A 17,838-nucleotide genomic window follows, 5' to 3' on the forward strand; every position below is an offset into this window, starting at 1 on the left:
CTACACAGTAAATGGTAGGCCTCTGGGTAGTGTTGTAGAGCAGATGGATCTAGGAGTACAGGTGCATGATTCCTTGAAGGTCAAATCATAAGGTGGTCAAAAAGGGCTTTTGGCCGTTTGGCTTTCATCATTCAGAGTATTGAGTATAGAAGTTTGGATGTCATGTTGTAGTTGTATAAGACGGTGAGACCCCATTCAGAATATTGTGTTTAGTTCTGGGCAGGAAATATAGGACAGATATTATCAAGCTTGAAAGAGTTCAGAAAAGATTACGATGATGTTGCCAGGACTAGAGGACGTGAGCTACAGGGAGAGGTTAAGTAGGCTGGGTCTCTAATCTATGGAGCGCACTAGGATAAGGGATGATCTTATAGAGGTGTACAAAATCATGAGAGGAATAGATTGGGTAGATGCACAGTCTCTTGCCCAGAGTAGGGGAATTGAGGACCAGAGGATATAGGTTCAAGGTGAAGGAGAAAAGATTTAATAGGAATCCGAGGGGTAAATTTTTCACTCAAAGGGTGGTGAGTGTTTGGAACAAGCTGCCAGAGGAGGTAGTTGATGCTTGGACTATCCCACCATTTAAGAAACAGTTATACAGGTACATGGATAGGACAGATTTGGAGGGATATGGACCAAGCGTAGGCAAGTGGGACTAGTGTAACTGGGACATTGTTGGCCGGTATGGGCAAGTTGGGCCGAAGGGCCTGTTTCCACACTGTATCAATCTATGACTATAACTGTCTCCAAATGAACATATTGTCTTTGTGGAAAGCAAAGCATATTTTAATACCCGTTGTGAAATAATAGCCTCCGAACTACTGATAGAAACTCAAAGACAAATCTAGTGTGTTCACAGGTCAGTTGTTTAGAATCTAGAACAGTACAGCGCAGGAACATGCCCTTTCCTGTACACAATGCTGCATTAAACTAATCTCCTCTGCCTGCATGTGATCCATATCCCTCCAATCCCTGCATATCCATATGCGTATCCAAAAACCTCTTTGATGCTACTATGGTACCTGCCTCCAACACCAACCCTTGGCAGCATATTCCAGGCACCCAGTATTCTCTGTATAAAAAAAACTTGCTCTGCACATCTCCTCTAAACTTTGCCCTTCTCACCTTAAAAAAGCTACGCCCACAATGCTCAGACATATTCACCCTGGGAATAAAGTTTTGACTGTCTGCCCGATCTGTGCCTCGCATCGTTTTATATTTGTCCGGATATGATAGCATCTTCCTGTTGCAGACCATTGCAGAGCCTTGAAGGAGATCAAAGATCACAGACTTGCAGCCAAACTGTATTAGGAGAGATGGAGTTATACTGGATGGTCCAGAAGTTTTCTCTTTCTGACCACCAGTCTGTTTTGAAGAATGATTTGATGCAGAATATAACGTATGATTCAGACCAGTATGGTGTCCAACACTACCATGAGATGGAGACATATGGAACTGCAGATGCTGGAACCTTCAGCGGAGGGAATGGTCTAGTGACGTTTCGGGTCGGACCTTTCTTCAGTTGACCTGAAACGTCACGTCCACTACCATGAGATGTTCGCTTTTCTCCTAGCAAATAATATCTTGTTTTGTTCTTTCTAAATAATTTTACACAGATTTAAAACAACCTATAAAGTCAGCTAAGACATTGTTTTTTGCGCTTGTTCCAGGCTCAGACAACGTGAAGAATCTGGAACGTATGCTCTCTCTCTGCTCTATGGGAAAACATCCTACCATTACAGAATAGATTTGGATAAATCCGGAAAATTTTCCATTCCCGATGGATCGAAATTTGATACTCTTTGGCAGGTTTATAACAATCGTTCTTATATCTAAATTTTTCAAAGATATTTAAGATTATGCATTAATAAAATGGGAAAGATACAATATATTAGTTGGACCCTGCAGACAATATTATTCAATATTAAACATTCAAAATTTATGTATGGATGATAATGTTCTATTGAAGTATATTGTAAGTCATTTTCAACGCTGTGCAGGAAGAAAAGTGCCTTGGAAGCTGAATCTTTAACCTTCTAAAACTGGTGGGTTACTGCCAGGCGATGGGTTAATATTTTGAAATGTTGCAATTAATTATTTGAACATTTGGCACAAAATGGAGCGTACAAAAACAAATAGCATTTCCAAACCAAAGGCAACACAGCTTTAGCATTTCCAAAACAAAGACAACACAGCTTTAGCATTTCAAAACCAAAGGCAACACAGCGTTAGCGTTTCCAAACTATATTTTCAAACCACATTAAGGCACTGACAGGTCAGTAAAACCAATCACAGTTTGGTAGACATGTGTTCAGTGTTATTCACAGCTCAGACTGAGAGACACGACCCTCTCGCTCCCCCATCTTGCAGAGATTGACTGAGGCACTCAACACGGGTTTTATAGTCCGTCCAGAAGGGGCGTGGTCTTCAGGAGAGAGAATCTCAACATTTTTTAAACGCTAATAACTCTTTTATTTTTCATCAATGGGCAAAATTCTCTTGTCCTGCGCAGCGGTGGGGGACTCTGAGTAAGATTGCCAAAAATCACAGCCTTAAGTGGCAATGTTGTTTCTAAAATACAGAACAACAGGAAGTGGTCAAGATCAGACTTTTAGTAATATAGATAAGGAAAGCCAACAGAATTATGTCGCTTATTACAAGTGAAAATGAATTCAAAAATAGGGATGTTATGCTTCAATTATATTGGACATTGGTGATACCACATCTTGAACACTGTATACTACTTTGGGGTCCTGATTTAAGGATGGATGTTAATGCCTTGGAAACAATTCAGAGATGATTACTGGACGAATACCTGAACTAATACTTTGTTTTCAGTCTTATTTCTCTATTGCCCATGACAATTGGAGAAACTCTGCATTTCTCCAACTTTTCAACTAGTTCCATCCTTTCATCCTTTTATTAGTTTCTATTATGTCATCCTGCCATTGTCAGCCAGATAAACATAAAGTTAATTTACAAAATTATTCAAACCTCCAAGTTAAATGTTAAAGACCCGAATTGTGCAGTGAATCAGATTTACTTCCATGTGCTTTTTTGATACCACACTGAAATGTTGTTTCCTTTTAAAGCTGGTTGAATATCTAAAGCTTAAGTCCGATGGAGTGATAACTGTGCTACGTGAATCCTGCAGTAACCCTAACCAACCTGCTGGTAAGCATCAACATCGATCAATGGAGTAAGACTGTTCTATTCAAGTAGTTGCAGTTCACCTACTATGATTAATTCTATCTCTCTTTTGTCAATAACCGTTCACATGACATAATTGGCTGTTGTATATTAAACAGGTTTTTTAAAACATTTTAGAGGTGTCTGTATACAATGGTAGGGGAGGGGGTGATGGGGGGCGGGGAGCAGCCCGGGTGTATATATAGGAGAGTATAAACGTCTGTGATGTGTCTGTGAGTGTGCAAGAATGTGTGAGGAAATATGATTACATTGCTAACATGCATTGTGGTACTTCAAAAGATAATTAACAATTATAAACGTGTTTAAGAAGGAACTGCAGATACTGGAAAATCGAAGGTAGACAAAAATGCTGGAGAAACTCAGTGGGTGAGGCAGCATCTATGGAGCGAAGGAAATAGGCAACAGTATATAACAGTGAAATTAGTAATTGACCAGCACTAGGCCTTATTCTTTCCACGTTGAATCAGGAGCAATGGGGCAAAAATCTCAGTTATTTCTTTGTGAACTGGGCGTATTGTATTTAGAAGAATGAAGTAAGACTTATTTACACCTTGCAATTCGGCCTCTGAGGGGAAGAAGCCATGCAATTTTTTCACAGTTATGGTGCAGAAAGAGCCAGAATCAGTAGTTTAGAAAATAATAACATTGGCAATTATGGGATTAGACTGAGGGTAAGACTGAGTGGCTGGGGCAAGTCTGAAATGCCAGTGTTGCTTCCTGGTCACAGACAACATGGGTCAGCGCCAAGACAGAGACATTGCATGAGCTGCCAGGATAACCCAGTGATCACCAGCATCGCCTCTTCAAGCCCAAAGTTGAGCTGCCAGAATAACGACCAACAACGCCCTCTCTCGAGGCAAGAGTGAACTGCAGGGAGAAGCCTGAGATCGCCACACCTCCTCCTTGAGACCAGCACTGAGCTGCTTAGGACAAGCTTGAGATTGCCAGAGCCACCAGACATTTGCCCTGACGATGAGGGACACCGCCCTTGTGTGGTGCTGGACTTTATTATCACTGTAAATAAAACATATTATGTGAGTTCATATTATGTGACTTCATTTAGTGATTACAAGTAACATTATCAAATTTGCAGATGACACAAAGCTGGGTAAGTGTGTAAACTGTGAGGAGGATGCTATGAGAATGTAGGCTGACTTGGACAGGTTGGGTGAGTGGGCAGATGCATGGCAGATACAATTTAATGTAGATAAATGTGAGGTTATCCACTTTGGTAGCAAAAACAGGAAGGCAGATTACTATCTAAATGGTGTCAAGTTGGGAAAACGGGAAGTACAACGGGATCTGGGGGGTCCTTGTTCATCAGTCAATGAAAGCAAGAATGCAGGTACAGCAGGCAGTGAAGAAAGCGAATGGCATGTTGGCCATAACAAGAGGAGTTATGTAGGGAGAACAGCTAGCTGCAACTTATATGCAGAATAAGGAAAACCTGGTACATTCATCTCTTTGTTTGTACAACGACTTCAATAAAGAACCTATTGAACTGGAAATAATGACCGGAACATCTGTTCTACTTGGTCTGCCTAAGATCACTCCTACTTACCTGTGTAGTAATGGTAATGGAAAGTTGGACACTGGAAGAGTCGGAAACTTGCCATGACAGGTTGCTCTGGAAGGTTAGATTGCATGGGATCCAAGGAGAGATAGCTGAATGGATAGAATATTGGCCTCTTGGAAGGAAGCAGAGGGTGATGGTGGAAGCTCCAATTAGAATTTTAATTTATTGGCCCGCCCTGTCTTTGTGAGCAAAGAATCAAAGGTGGACAAGAAGGAGAAAAATAATTGTGCTAAATTGAATTTTGGAATGTGAAGGTCCACAAAAGAAGAAGAATGAAAACGTGTATAATCAAAGTCTAATTGATTTCAAAAGAAAATAGAATGCATTCATTTTAATTCCCATTGCTTCACAGATCCAGTAAAACCTCCATCACTTCCTAGGAATGTAAGTATCTTTTTTTATGATAGGTACATGCACAACTGACTGCTTATGCTAACATAACTGATGACATCTGTGCAGCCTATCTGAAAGAACTCTCCATTTAGATATATAGCCTACACTTTCAATATTTCTTTTGTAATATTTATCAACTTGCTGGAGACACAAGAGGCTGCAGATATTGGAATATGGGGCAAGATGTAAACTGCTGGTACACAAAAATGCTGGAGAAACTCAGCGGGTGCAGCAACATCTATGGAGCGAAGGAAATAGGTAACGTTTCGGGCCGAAACCCTTCTGAAACTGCTGGATGACCTCAGTAGGTCAAGCAGCATCTGTAGAGGCAAAGGTATAGTCAACATTTCAGATCGAGACACTGCATCAGGATGGCAGCATCCATGGAAAGTTCATGACCTTCATTCAGAAACCTTCCCTTTCGGCAGATGCTGCCTGACTTGGTACATATTTACAATATCTTCTATTGCTGTTTCAGATTTCCTGCATTCACAGAGTTTGCTTTTTGATTTGCTTCGTGTGTTGATGAGAAAAAAAGCCCAGTGACTTACTCCACTTCCACTTGTCCACAGACATCTTATGGATTTTGTTATTAAAGAGTAATGTCATTGCAATGAACTCTCAACAGCATTTGAAACCCATCTGAATGTAGCCAAGAATTATATTCCACTTGAATTGAGCAGACTGAATGCATGTTAGGCATCTCACGTTTCTGCATATTGTGCTAAATAGAATATTAAATTGTCCCAAATCTAGTTCGGAATGTGAAACAGAAAAATGGGCAAGATGGAAAGGGATTAAGAGAGGGAAAAATTAAGATAATTTTAAATGTATTTAGGTTTCTTAAATATTTTAACTTCACCAGCAGTAATAATAATCTGAAGGAAGGAAAGTCCATACCATTGCATTAATTTTCAGTGCCCTTTAAGGATGTATGAGTGTAATTGGGAGTTATCACACCATTACAAATGTACCTACATTAGAACTAAATATTGTTAGTGTTGAACTTCATATTTACTCGTTTTCATGTTTGAGAATGTTGATAATATTGATGTTAAACTTTCAGAGACTTGGTGCTGCCAGTCTTACCTGCAACCTTGATGGATATACACCGGATCCAATTCAAGGTGAGCTATTAGTCTTCCCTTCTTAGCCAGTTCCTCAGGATTGAGAATGTTTCCACTCTGGTTCGGTGATTAATGACGGCATTTGGGAACTGCAGTCTCAACCAGTTGTGAAGTGGTCCATTACTGCTTTCTGCATGCTTGTACCTGTAGTAACATAGTGGTGAGCACCAAATGCTGCAAAAATAGACAAAAATAGACAAAGGCAGTTGGCATGCCTTCGTTTAGAAGTTTTGCTTGTGGTCATAACCTGAATGAGCGCAGAAGATTGGCAGCTATATTCTAGCTGCTATTGGCATTAAGTTTTTGATAGTTAGTGACTCAATCCACACTTTGTCTGTAATCATTATACAGATAATTAAAGGCAAAATGGTGAAGCAAGATACAATTATACATTTCATGGCATTTTATTTTTATTTTCTTTCATTCACTCTCCTGAAGGTGTTGATCCTTTCTTCATCTGTGTGGCTCATACATTGCAGATGTCTTCAGCTTCACACACAAATTCACTTGAGACTCAGCAACCTGTAAGACTGCTATGTGTGATAGGAAGGTGTTGAATTCTGTATGAGGCCCAATGTTAGGTATTTTGATGATGATTGGATGAGTTAAATATTGCATTTTGAGTTCAAAATAGATTCAGAGTAAGGAGTTTAAAATGTGGTTTAAACTCAAATGTTAAATTAATCTACATATTATTTCTGGACAGGCCGCCGAACCCTTCCTATGGATACAGAATCATATGTCAGCCCTTACAGCGACCCTGAAGAGTTAAAAGACAAGAAGTTGTACCTGAAGCGAGAATGCCTGATGATTGATGAAGTGGAGCTGGGATCTGGCAACTTTGGCTGTGTTAAAAAAGGGGTGTATAAGATGAGGAAGTAAGTAGTTTGTCCGTAAAATTAACAAATCTCAGGGTGCATTGATCAAACCAGTCAACAATGGTCATTCAACCTGCCACGGGATACATAACAGACAAAGAAATGAGTAAGAAATTAATAAATCAAAATGATGAAAGAATATCAAATAAACCAACCTAGCCAGGTTGATGTAAGTAATGATAATTAAAATGTAAGAAATTCAATCAAAACCAAATTATATATATTTTGGGGCATATTTTCTGCCTGTGGCCAGGGCTTCTGTCATTCCAATGGAAGTCAACATCAGAATAACACAAACCCATTTGGTCCAGGACAGTGAGTGATAAATTACATTGGATCTGTCACTATTCTCCATCGCTGGGTTCCAGATAAAGTTCTGGTCAGACATGAAATGAAGAAATAGTTGAGAGCACTAGATACAGCAATACAGATTAACATCTTGGAAGCATGACCATATGTACCTTTCGGTAAAAGTAGGGTGTCTCTTGATTAATATGGGTGTCGGAGGTTATGGGGAGAAGGCGGGAGAATGTGGTTGAAAGGGAAAGATAAATCGGCCATGATTGAATGGCGGAGTAGACTTACTTACCTAAGAGCAATTCTGCTCTTACAACATGAACTTATCTCAAATCTAGATAATCACTTCTCTACAGTCCACTCTGTCTCAGTAAACTGATGGAAGGTGCTGTTGAATAACCTGCCCACCGATGCCTAGTTGAGTTTCACCTAGACTGCTCAGCTCCACACCACATTCAAAGTCTTGGTCCAAACTTAGATCAAAGAGATTATTCTCAAGGTGAGGTGAGAGTGACTGCCCTAATCATTTAACTGAGTGTGGCATCGAGACCTGGTGAAATTGGCTATTAGATGGGCAGCAAAAGGAAGCGCTCCAGAGGTTGGCATGATATCTCCACCAAAGAAAGTTTATTGTGACTGCTGGAGGTCAATGATCCCAACCCCAGGTGGTACAGCAGGAGATCCTGGAGCTGAGTCTTCATTCAAACCATCCTCAGCTGCTTTATCAATGACCTTCCTTCCATCATAAGGTCAGATGTTTTCTGATACTTGCTCAATGTTCATTTCTTATTCATAACCATCAGCAATTGAAACGGGCCACGAGGCCATGAGCAACAAGATTAAGCAAAATGTGGGCTGATATACGGGAAGTAACATTTGTGCCACATAAATGACAGGCATCAAGCATTTCCAATGAGAGAGAGTGTAACCATTTACTCTTGACATTAACTGACATTACCATTGCCAAGTCTGCTACCATCAATGTCCTAGGAGTCACCGTTTTCCAGAAACACCACTGGACCAGCTACAAGAGCGGTCAGAGGTTGGATGTTCTGTGCTGAGCAACTCACTCCCTGATTCCTAAAAGCTTAAGAGTGTGATAGAATACTTTCACCTTGTCCAGATGTTCCCAACACCTCTGAGGAAATTTGCAGCATCCAGTACAAAGCATCCCATTTGATTGGCACTTCAACAACCACCCAAAATATTATTTGTCTCCACCAGTGGCTTACTGTGGCTACGGATTGCACCATCTACAAAACACACTGCGGATTGCACCATCTACAAAACACACAAAATAGCCCAGGCTATTCTGACACCGCCTCCCAAACTCATGACTGCTACCACCTAGAATGACAAGGATGGCAATCTATGGGAATACCAGCTCGTGCTGATTCACCGCTAGGTTACGTTCCATCCTGATTAGGAAATATATCGTTGCTCTTTCAACGTAGCTGGCTTTTCCAAGAACTCCTCCTTCAATAGCCCTGTCGGAGCTGTTCTCTGTAAGAACATATTCACAGCCATTCAAAGGGGGTTTACAACCACCGCCTCAGTGCCAATTGGGAATGAATAATAAATATGGTCTTGTCAGCCACACACAGATCCTCAAAATGCTTAATTACCAGTAAAGAGTGTAGAATTGTGAGCTTCATTCATTTCAGTTGGAAATTCTTGGCCTGTGAAAGGAAGTTATTTTTAAAATAATTTTAATCACTTCTACATCTTTGTATGCATTTTCATTAAGGTTAAAATGATTTAGAATAAGTTCATTAGTTTTTAAATGTCTTTGACTAAAAGAGATAAATATATGAAAGTCAATTGCAGCTTCAACCGCATGCAAAACCAACTTTACCTTCAGTTAAGGCCATTGGGTTGTTCTTCGTCTTGCTTCCAAAGGCCCAGTTGCAATTGTGTCTTCACCCACAGTGCAGAATAGTAGCAGGTTCATTCTTTCCCATCTGGGATGGGGAGTGTCAGTGGGGCTGGGACACAGGGTGAATTACTACATTAGAAAATCTACTTAAGGACAACTGAAAATAAATAAGCACAGTGGTCGACTGATGTAATAAATTACACGGACTTGGTACACGTACAATCTTGAGATGAGACAATTCCTGTTTAACAATAAATTCAGAAAATCCTGGAAATGCTCAAAATGTCAGGTAATATCCGTGAAGGAGAAACTGTTAACATTTTAAGTCCAGGGCCCTTTGGGAAAGAAAGAAATACAAGTTGGTTTTCAGTCAGAAGGGTGAAGGGCGAGTCTGACTGCCTTAGTGCAGTTACCAGCACGTTGAGCTTCATTGTTTGTATAACGTGTTGTAAATAGTATGACTGTTATATGTCTATTTAATTTTTTAATCAAGGAAGCAGATTGACGTTGCTATCAAAGTGCTGAAAAATGACAATGAAAAATCACTGAAGGATGAGCTAATGAAAGAAGCTGAATTCATGCAGAAACTGGACAACCCCTACATTGTGCGAATAATTGGAGTGTGTCAAGCAGAACATCTGATGTTGGTGATGGAGATGGCTGCAGGAGGACCACTTAACAAATTTCTGTCCGGCAAAAAGTGAGTATTCCCTAAAGTAAGAAGTTGAGTGTTGGATCAAATTACATTTCCATTTATTAATGCGTACTTACTCCCAGGACACATCTGAATTCTGTGAAAATAGATGGGACAGCTACACATTTGGAAATCAATGCTGAAAACCTCTTCCAAAAATAATGCAAGGACAGTGAGCAAAACACAACATGCAAGAGGAACTCAGTGGGTCAGGCAGCATCTGTGGAGGGAATGGACACAGGATGTTTGGGGTCCAGTCTGAAGAAGGGGCCTGACCCAAAACGTCAGCTCCACAGATGCTTCCTGACCCACTGAGAATATTGTTATAGTACCTGCCTCAACTACCCCCTCTGGCAGCTCGTTCCATATATCCACCACTGTGTTAAAAAGTTACACCTCAGGTTCCTATTAAATCTTTCCCCTCTCAACTTAAGTATGAGCACTTTGGTTCTTGATTCCCCTACTCTGGGTAAAATACTCTGTGTCACATGCCATGTATGTTTACCAATCATGCTTAGCTAATGAATAACATGTGATTGAATTATAAGATTTATTTGTTTAGTCCTAGAGTTCAATTATAATATTGCAAGTTAAAGTGTTTCCAATGTAGATACAGTACATTGATGTAAAAACATGCTGATAAATGAAGGTTAATTTTTAATTGATATACAGGTACGTATAGGCACCTGTTGTCTTCAAAAAGGACTGATATAAAGAATTAACAAAATAATATTTAATCTAACACATAGTTCTTAGTGGCAAAATAATACCGTAATCAAATTATCTTTCCTGATATATTTTCTCACCAGAGATCAGATTTCTATCGAGACTGTTATTGAACTTCTCCACCAAGTTTCTATTGGAATGAAATACCTGGAGGAAAATAACTTTGTGCACAGGGATCTTGCAGCCCGGAATGTACTATTGGTCAATCAGCATTATGCCAAGATTAGTGATTTTGGATTGTCTAAAGCAATTGGTGCCGATGACAGCTACTACAAGGTAAACAATCTAATGGAAATCCCTGATAAAATATACACTAATGTTTAGCTGACAACTACTAACTGGGGAAGGTTCAAAGTGTACTTTTGTTCTGTGTGCTTTTTTCTCACAATTGGAATTTATGTGACGAACTAGGCCATGCAATGGTGCAACGGCACCATCAGCAGAGCTGCTGCTTCACAGCTGCAGTGACTCAGGTTTGCTCCTGACCACAGGTACACAAAAATGCTGGAGAAACTCAGCGGGTGCAGAAACATCTATGGAGCGAAGGAAATAGACAACGTTTCGGGACGAAACCCTACTGTCTGCTTGGGGTTTGCACATTCTTCCTATGCCTGCCTGCACCTCTTCAGGATTCTCTAGTTTCCGCCCACAACCTATAGGTGTGTTGGGTTAATTGGCCACTGCAAATCACCCCTTAGTGTTGGTCCGGGGTCTCCAAACTATGACCTGCGGGCCAGATCTGGCCCACCACGAGGTTTTATCCGGCCCGCAGCTAGCCCTTAACACGTTCCGTGCGGCAGGCTATTTAGTGGGTTCCGTGGTAGCGCGGGAACTTACACATCAGTTTGCCATAGGCTATCAAGTTGAGGGTTTGTGTGCAGCTGCTGACAGGTTACTGTTAGTTGAACGTGACTAATATCCAGGGGTGCAGTGCTACCGGAGCTCACCGGAGCGCCGCTCCAGCACTTCTGTAAAAAAAAGCCAAAATAAACAGTGGGGAATTTTAACAAGCGGGTGTGTGGTCGGGGTAACCTGGTTAAAAGAGGGGGAAAGGGAAGACCCACCACTACTGCGGTTACTAGGACACAGCAGAGTCAGACCACGTGCTGTCTGCATCCAGGTTGTGGGCCTGGTGCTGAGCGGAACTCTGGTGAGGTGACAGCTCTGGCTCGCTGGTGGCCTGTGGAGAGGCAGGGGTCGGCGGGGTCGCTGGTGGAGGCCCGTGGGGGGCTGGAGTAGAGATACGGGTCGGCGGCAGCAGCATCGGTGGCCCGGGAAGACAGTGAAGGTCAGTGACAACGGCCTGTGAGTGTTTGTGTGTGTGTGTAAATGTGGGGTGAGTGAGTGCATGAGTAGGTGGATGAGTGAGTGCTTGGATCAGTGAGCGGGTGAGTGAATGGGTGATTGTGTGTGTGCGCTCGTGTGCCCAGAACGGCGGGAGAGTCAGGGCGAGTTGGTGCCAGGCTGACACCTCCGTAAAAATACATGATTACCGTCTTTTTCTTTACCTGCTTGATAATTATACTTCATGATAATTATATTTCATGATGAATTTATAAAACTGACATTTCTTTATTTTTTCCTGCGGCCCGCAAAAATGTGCCAAATATATAATGTGGCCCTCATGCGGAAAAATTTGGAGGCCCCTGGTGTAGGTGAAAGGCAGAAGAATCAGAGGAGAGTTGAATTTCATAGGGAAGTGAAAGGGCATGTGAATGGGACTGAAAGGAATATTCAGAGAGCCAGCGTAGACTCAATGGGCTGGAAGGTCTTGCTTTGTGTGAACATGACAGTGTTTCTTCATCACCATTTTTCTTCCCTCCTCTATCAGTGTTATTCTGGGGTAAAGTTCCATGGGTACTTGGCATATAGTAGCCAGTTTGGCCATATTTATATGTGATTCTCAATATTGCAACTGAGCCAGGTACACGTTTCTTCAGATGGTTTTGCACACCACTCTCTCTCACCTTGACAGCCAGAAGGGGAGCTATGTGAGGATGCTGTTCATTGATTTCAGTTCAGCTTTCAACACCAGACTTGCTGAGAAGCTGCTGGAACTGGGACTGAACACTCCCTTGTGTGTCATGGTCCTGGACTTTCTCACCGCCAGGCCATAAGTGGTCAAGATGGGGAGACATACCTCCAAGCCCTCATCCTGAACACAGGATCCCCCCAGGGTTGCAGCCTCAGCCTACTGCACTCCCTGTACACACATGACTGTGTGGCCAGGTTCAGCTCCAACTCCATCATCAAGCTTGCTGATGACACTGTGGTGGTGGGCCTGATCTCCGATAACGATGAGAAAGCCTACCTGGAGGAGGTGGCTGACCCGGCACTCTGGTGTCAGAACAACAGCCTCCTCTTGAATGTCACTAAAACTAAGGAGCTGATTGTGGACTTTAGAAGGGCACTACAACGAGGACGTTCACGCCACTGGGGATAAATGGGACTACTGTGGATAGGGTGAGCAGCTTCAAATACCTGGGACTCCAAATCACAGAGGATCTGACATGGACAACACACACTGCCGCACTGGTGAAAAAGGCAAGGCAGCGCCTTTACCACCTCAGGCATCTGAGGAAATTCAGAGACTCTCTGAGGATCCTTCAATCCTTCTACTCTGTCAAGTCAAGTCAAGTTTTATTTGTCACTTGCACATAAAGTGCAAATGAAATGAATTTGCCAGCAGCGGTACAATAAAAAAGACACACAAAACACAATAAAAATTTAACATAAACATCCACCACAGCATTCATCACTGTGGTGGAAGGCACAAACTTTGGCCAGTCCTCCTCCATTTTCCCCTGTGGTCGGGACCACAACCCTCTGCAGTCGCCGCTGTGGGCGTCCAGATGTGCAGACAAGATAAGACCAGGTAAGTCCTGAATCGGTGCTTCTCCACCGATTCAAGATGGTGTAGGCCGCAGGCCGGCGGTCGAAGATTTAAAGTCCCCGCCGCGTCGCAATCAGAAGCACCGCAGACCGCAGGGCCGGCGGTCGGAGCGCCTCTCCAGGGATCCTGGCGAGGGACTCCGCTCAGGATGGTAAGTCTACGCCGCACCTGGACGCTGGTAGAAGTAGGCCGCGGGCCGGCGGTCAGAGCTCTTCTCCTCCCTGGCCCCCAATGAGGGATCCCAGGCCCAGGACGCCGCCAGCTGAAGCTCTGCAGACCGCGGCTTCAGGCTTCCGCGGGCCAGTGAACGGAGCGCTCCCCTCCGGCGACCCTCGGCGAGGGCTCACCCGCTCCGCGACGAGAGTCCTCACTGCGTCCGCAGCTGAATCCCCGGGCATGTCTCCGGGAAAGGCCGCACCGATCCTCGATGTTAGGCTACGGGGGAGGCAACATGGAAAAAGTCGTCTCTCCGTGGAGGAGGAGACCGAAGCGGTTTCTCCACTTACCCCCCCACACAAGACACACCGAGAGACATTAAAAATGTACATTAAGACACAATAAAAAAACAAAAAAAGTAGAAAAAAAACACACACTGCTGGCAGAGCTGCCGGCTCACAGCGCCCACACCGAGCTGGTGCAGTTGAAAGTGATCATGATGGGAAACATCTCGGTCTGGTTTGGCAACAGCTCTGCCCAGGACAGGAAGGCTCTGCAGAAAGTAGTGCCATGGGAACTACACTCCCCCCTCCTGCAGGACCTATACACCAGGAGTTGCAGATCCAGAGCCAGCAAGATCATGAAGGGCCCAGCAACGGACTGTTCCAGCTGCTACGGTCAGGCAAGTGCCTCCGCTGTCATGCTGCGAAACAGGGAAGATGAGATGGAGTTTCTTCCCACAGGCCATCAGGACTGTAATTACTTGTGTCTTTTTTTAAATGTAAATACTGGTTCTGTTCTGTTCTGTTTTTTTGTTCTCTTGTTCCGTTGTTTTGCACAATCCCGCAGGCATTGTCACTTTCATTTCATTGTACATCTTGTATGTGTATGTGACAAATAAACTTGACTTGACTTGACTTGGCTTGAGATGGGGTCAGTGGGTAGTGATGGCATGCGCGTGCCAGAGCCAATTCTCCACTCCCTCTTGGTACAACAACAATGTATAGTCTTCACTATATAATCAGATCTCGAGGTTCTGTTTAGAGAATAATAGACAGTCAGTCTTTATGGAGGAGTTAAGAGAAGTGATTGAAATTGTTTTTGGAAACAAACTTTCAGATGGGTTTAATGTATAGAGATTAATAGAGACAACATGTTTTAAACCTTCCAGAAGGTCACATTTTGGGCAATTACAAATCTGCATGTGACTTACCTGGAATATATACTGTAAATGTTAATAGTGTATAAATTACTCACTGAACAATCATAAAATAATGAACTGCAGCCTGAATTTGAAGATGTTGTTTGAAAATAGAATTGTGATTCTTTCAATGTTTAATTTTGTAAACTCCCATGACTAAGCTTATTAAATTATATTTGCATGCCCACTTAAAGTTCACAAGAGTTTCCTACTTTACTAAAAGTTTGTTACTTCCCTGCTGTATAAAATGCTGAAAACTCAGACACCCTGTATATAACAGTTAGCTGTAAATCTGTGGACTGCAGCGTATGTTGTCTTCGGCAGATTGGACCAATACAGTAGGAATATTACAAAATTTAGAGATTTGAAAAATCAAGCCTGTAATTTATCCCATCAGATAAAGCATAAAAAGAACTTTAATTTGATACCTAATTCACTTTCATATCTTCAGTATTATTGTTATGGCCATTTTCATACTCGGAAATTAGCATCTTGTTCCATTGACTTAACACAAAAGCTGTGATCGAGGACAGTCAAAAGCCCATAACTTTCTTAAAAATTAAGAGAACTGAATGAAAATTACAGTTATTATAGATTGAAGCATTCTGAAATAAAACATCTTACTTGGATTACCTGAAATTAAGCATATAATTAGTTAGTTACCTAATTGTAGCTAATTACAAAATTGACCGTTGTGACGGAAATAGTAATAAACACCCAGACTGCCTTGAAAATTCAAAAATGTGATATTCTCAAGATCAGAACTTTAATATTATTGTATTATTTGCTGTAATTCTGTAACAGATAGGTAAATAAATTACAATTTCTAGCAACAGACCGTCCTTATGGAGATAATATTGATTATGGATAGACAATAACACAAAATATAGATGATTTAGATGCTCTTATGACATGATTGTCCAAAATAAAGAGAATTTTAATCATCTTGAGAGTGGGTGTTTCTGGAATGTGATCGATTGGAACGTTGCCGTTGCCGTAAATTTTAAGCCCATATCGGCAGGCAAGACACGGCCGATTCGTATGAGACCTAAATAACATTTTCGCATCATAAGATTAGACTAAAGCCACTCCAAGAAGCAAGATTATATATGAAATAAACGACATACCTTTTGTTTTGTCCTGATATTGCGATCCGTGACATTGAAGGCGTTGAGGACGTTAGAAGTCGTTTTTTACTTTAATCCAGCGATTAAATTGTCCAGCGATTTAAAAAGAAAAACGGGAACGGAAGACCGATCGATTTTTCTTCATCAATTATCACCCCGAGGAAATCCCTCTCCGACAAGCAATACAAACCTGCATTTTAATTCCACCCCCCCCCCCCCCCCCCTCCCCCTCCCCCTCAAAGGCTCCGGAGTCGCGCACACAGCCAGTGGCAGATCTGGTGTGCCGCTGAAGGTAGGTTTTGTAACATCGCTAAATACAGGAGAGGGAATAAACCAGACCCAATGATACTGCACGATTAAATCATTATTTAATCTCTCTCCTGCCATCTGAGTAAAGTTCTGATGAGTTATGAGGAATGGAATTGCTATTCATTTTTCACCGTCTAATGTAGAGAGACTTCCTTTCAGATTGTGCAGAGAATGGTGAATCTTTGGAGAGCAATGGAGGCTGTCATGAAGTTACTTAGAACCAGAGATTACTAGATTTTTAGAAATTAAAAGGAATAGAGAGACTGGAAGATGGTGGGGTAATGTCAATCACAACTTTGATAAATGAAGAGTGGGTCCAAAGGGCCAGGTGCCATACTCCTGCTCCTATTTCTTGTGTTCTTATGCAAGTACCAACTAGGAGCTGAATTTATAACTTGGTTGAAGAAATTCTTCTTTACATTCCTTCTATGTAACGGCGCCCCCCAGGGTTGCGTTTTATCACCTCTTCTGTACTCTGTACACACACATTTTTGCTGTTCACACTCTGACTCTGTCTTGTTTGCAGATGACACATCTGTGGCAGGTCTTATTACCAATAACATCGAAACCGTTTACCGTAGTGAAGTCGAGGAGCTAGTAAGGTGGTGTGAGAACAACAACCTCATACTTAACATCTCAAAAACTAAGGAGCTGGTTGTTGATTTCAGAAAGAAGGCCACCCCCCTACTCCCTCTCTTCATCAATGGAGAGGTGGTTGAGAGGGTCACCTGCTTTAAGTTCCTCGGGACCACCATACATCAATCCCTATCATGGGAGCTCAACACCAGTCTCATAATCAGTAAGTGCTACCAGCGACTCTACTTCCTGCGGCAGCTCAAGAAATTCAGGGTCAGTCGACCAGCCATGACCCACTTCTATAGCTCTACCATAGAAAGCATACTCACATTCTCCATGCTTCTCTGGTATGGTCACACAACCTCGCAGGATAAGATTCGGCTGGAGAGAATAGTGCGCCGAGCTTCTAAGATCATCGGTTGCAGCAGACTTCCCTCAGTGACATCACTTTACTCAACAAGACTCACCAGAAAGGCCAAAAAAATCATAGCAGACCACTTTCACCCGGCACATTACCTCTTTAATCTCCTCCCATCAGGAAGGAGATATAGAAGCATTAAAAGTAAAACATCTCGCTTCAGAGACAGCACCTACCTCCAAGCCATCAGATATTTGAATTTGCACTAATCACTTTGCACTTTCTTTTGCACTTGCACTTACGCTTAACATGACGCTGCTGGGTACTGTCCTTCCTGTATATATTGTCCTTCGTACGGTATTGTCTGTATTATTTATTGTGGTGTATGGTGGTTGTATTGTACTGTATTGTATCTGTCTGAGAGCGAACCAAGACACATTC

General features: G+C 42.2%; 1 protein-coding gene across 1 annotated transcript in view; it reads left to right on the forward strand.

The window, feature by feature from the left end:
* Nucleotides 1-17,838, forward strand: part of LOC116989443 (tyrosine-protein kinase ZAP-70) — a 73,441-nt gene that overhangs the window by 40,940 nt on the left and 14,663 nt on the right. The window contains exons 4-10 of the mRNA XM_033046823.1: nucleotides 1,671-1,809; nucleotides 3,093-3,174; nucleotides 5,139-5,170; nucleotides 6,246-6,306; nucleotides 7,013-7,184; nucleotides 9,851-10,057; nucleotides 10,861-11,053. Coding sequence (XP_032902714.1) covers nucleotides 1,671-1,809; nucleotides 3,093-3,174; nucleotides 5,139-5,170; nucleotides 6,246-6,306; nucleotides 7,013-7,184; nucleotides 9,851-10,057; nucleotides 10,861-11,053 — 886 coding nt within the window. The remainder of the gene's footprint in view (nucleotides 1-1,670; nucleotides 1,810-3,092; nucleotides 3,175-5,138; nucleotides 5,171-6,245; nucleotides 6,307-7,012; nucleotides 7,185-9,850; nucleotides 10,058-10,860; nucleotides 11,054-17,838) is intronic.

Source organism: Amblyraja radiata, chromosome 29, assembly GCF_010909765.2.
Source record: "Amblyraja radiata isolate CabotCenter1 chromosome 29, sAmbRad1.1.pri, whole genome shotgun sequence".
Classification (NCBI taxonomy): Eukaryota; Metazoa; Chordata; class Chondrichthyes; order Rajiformes; family Rajidae; genus Amblyraja; species Amblyraja radiata.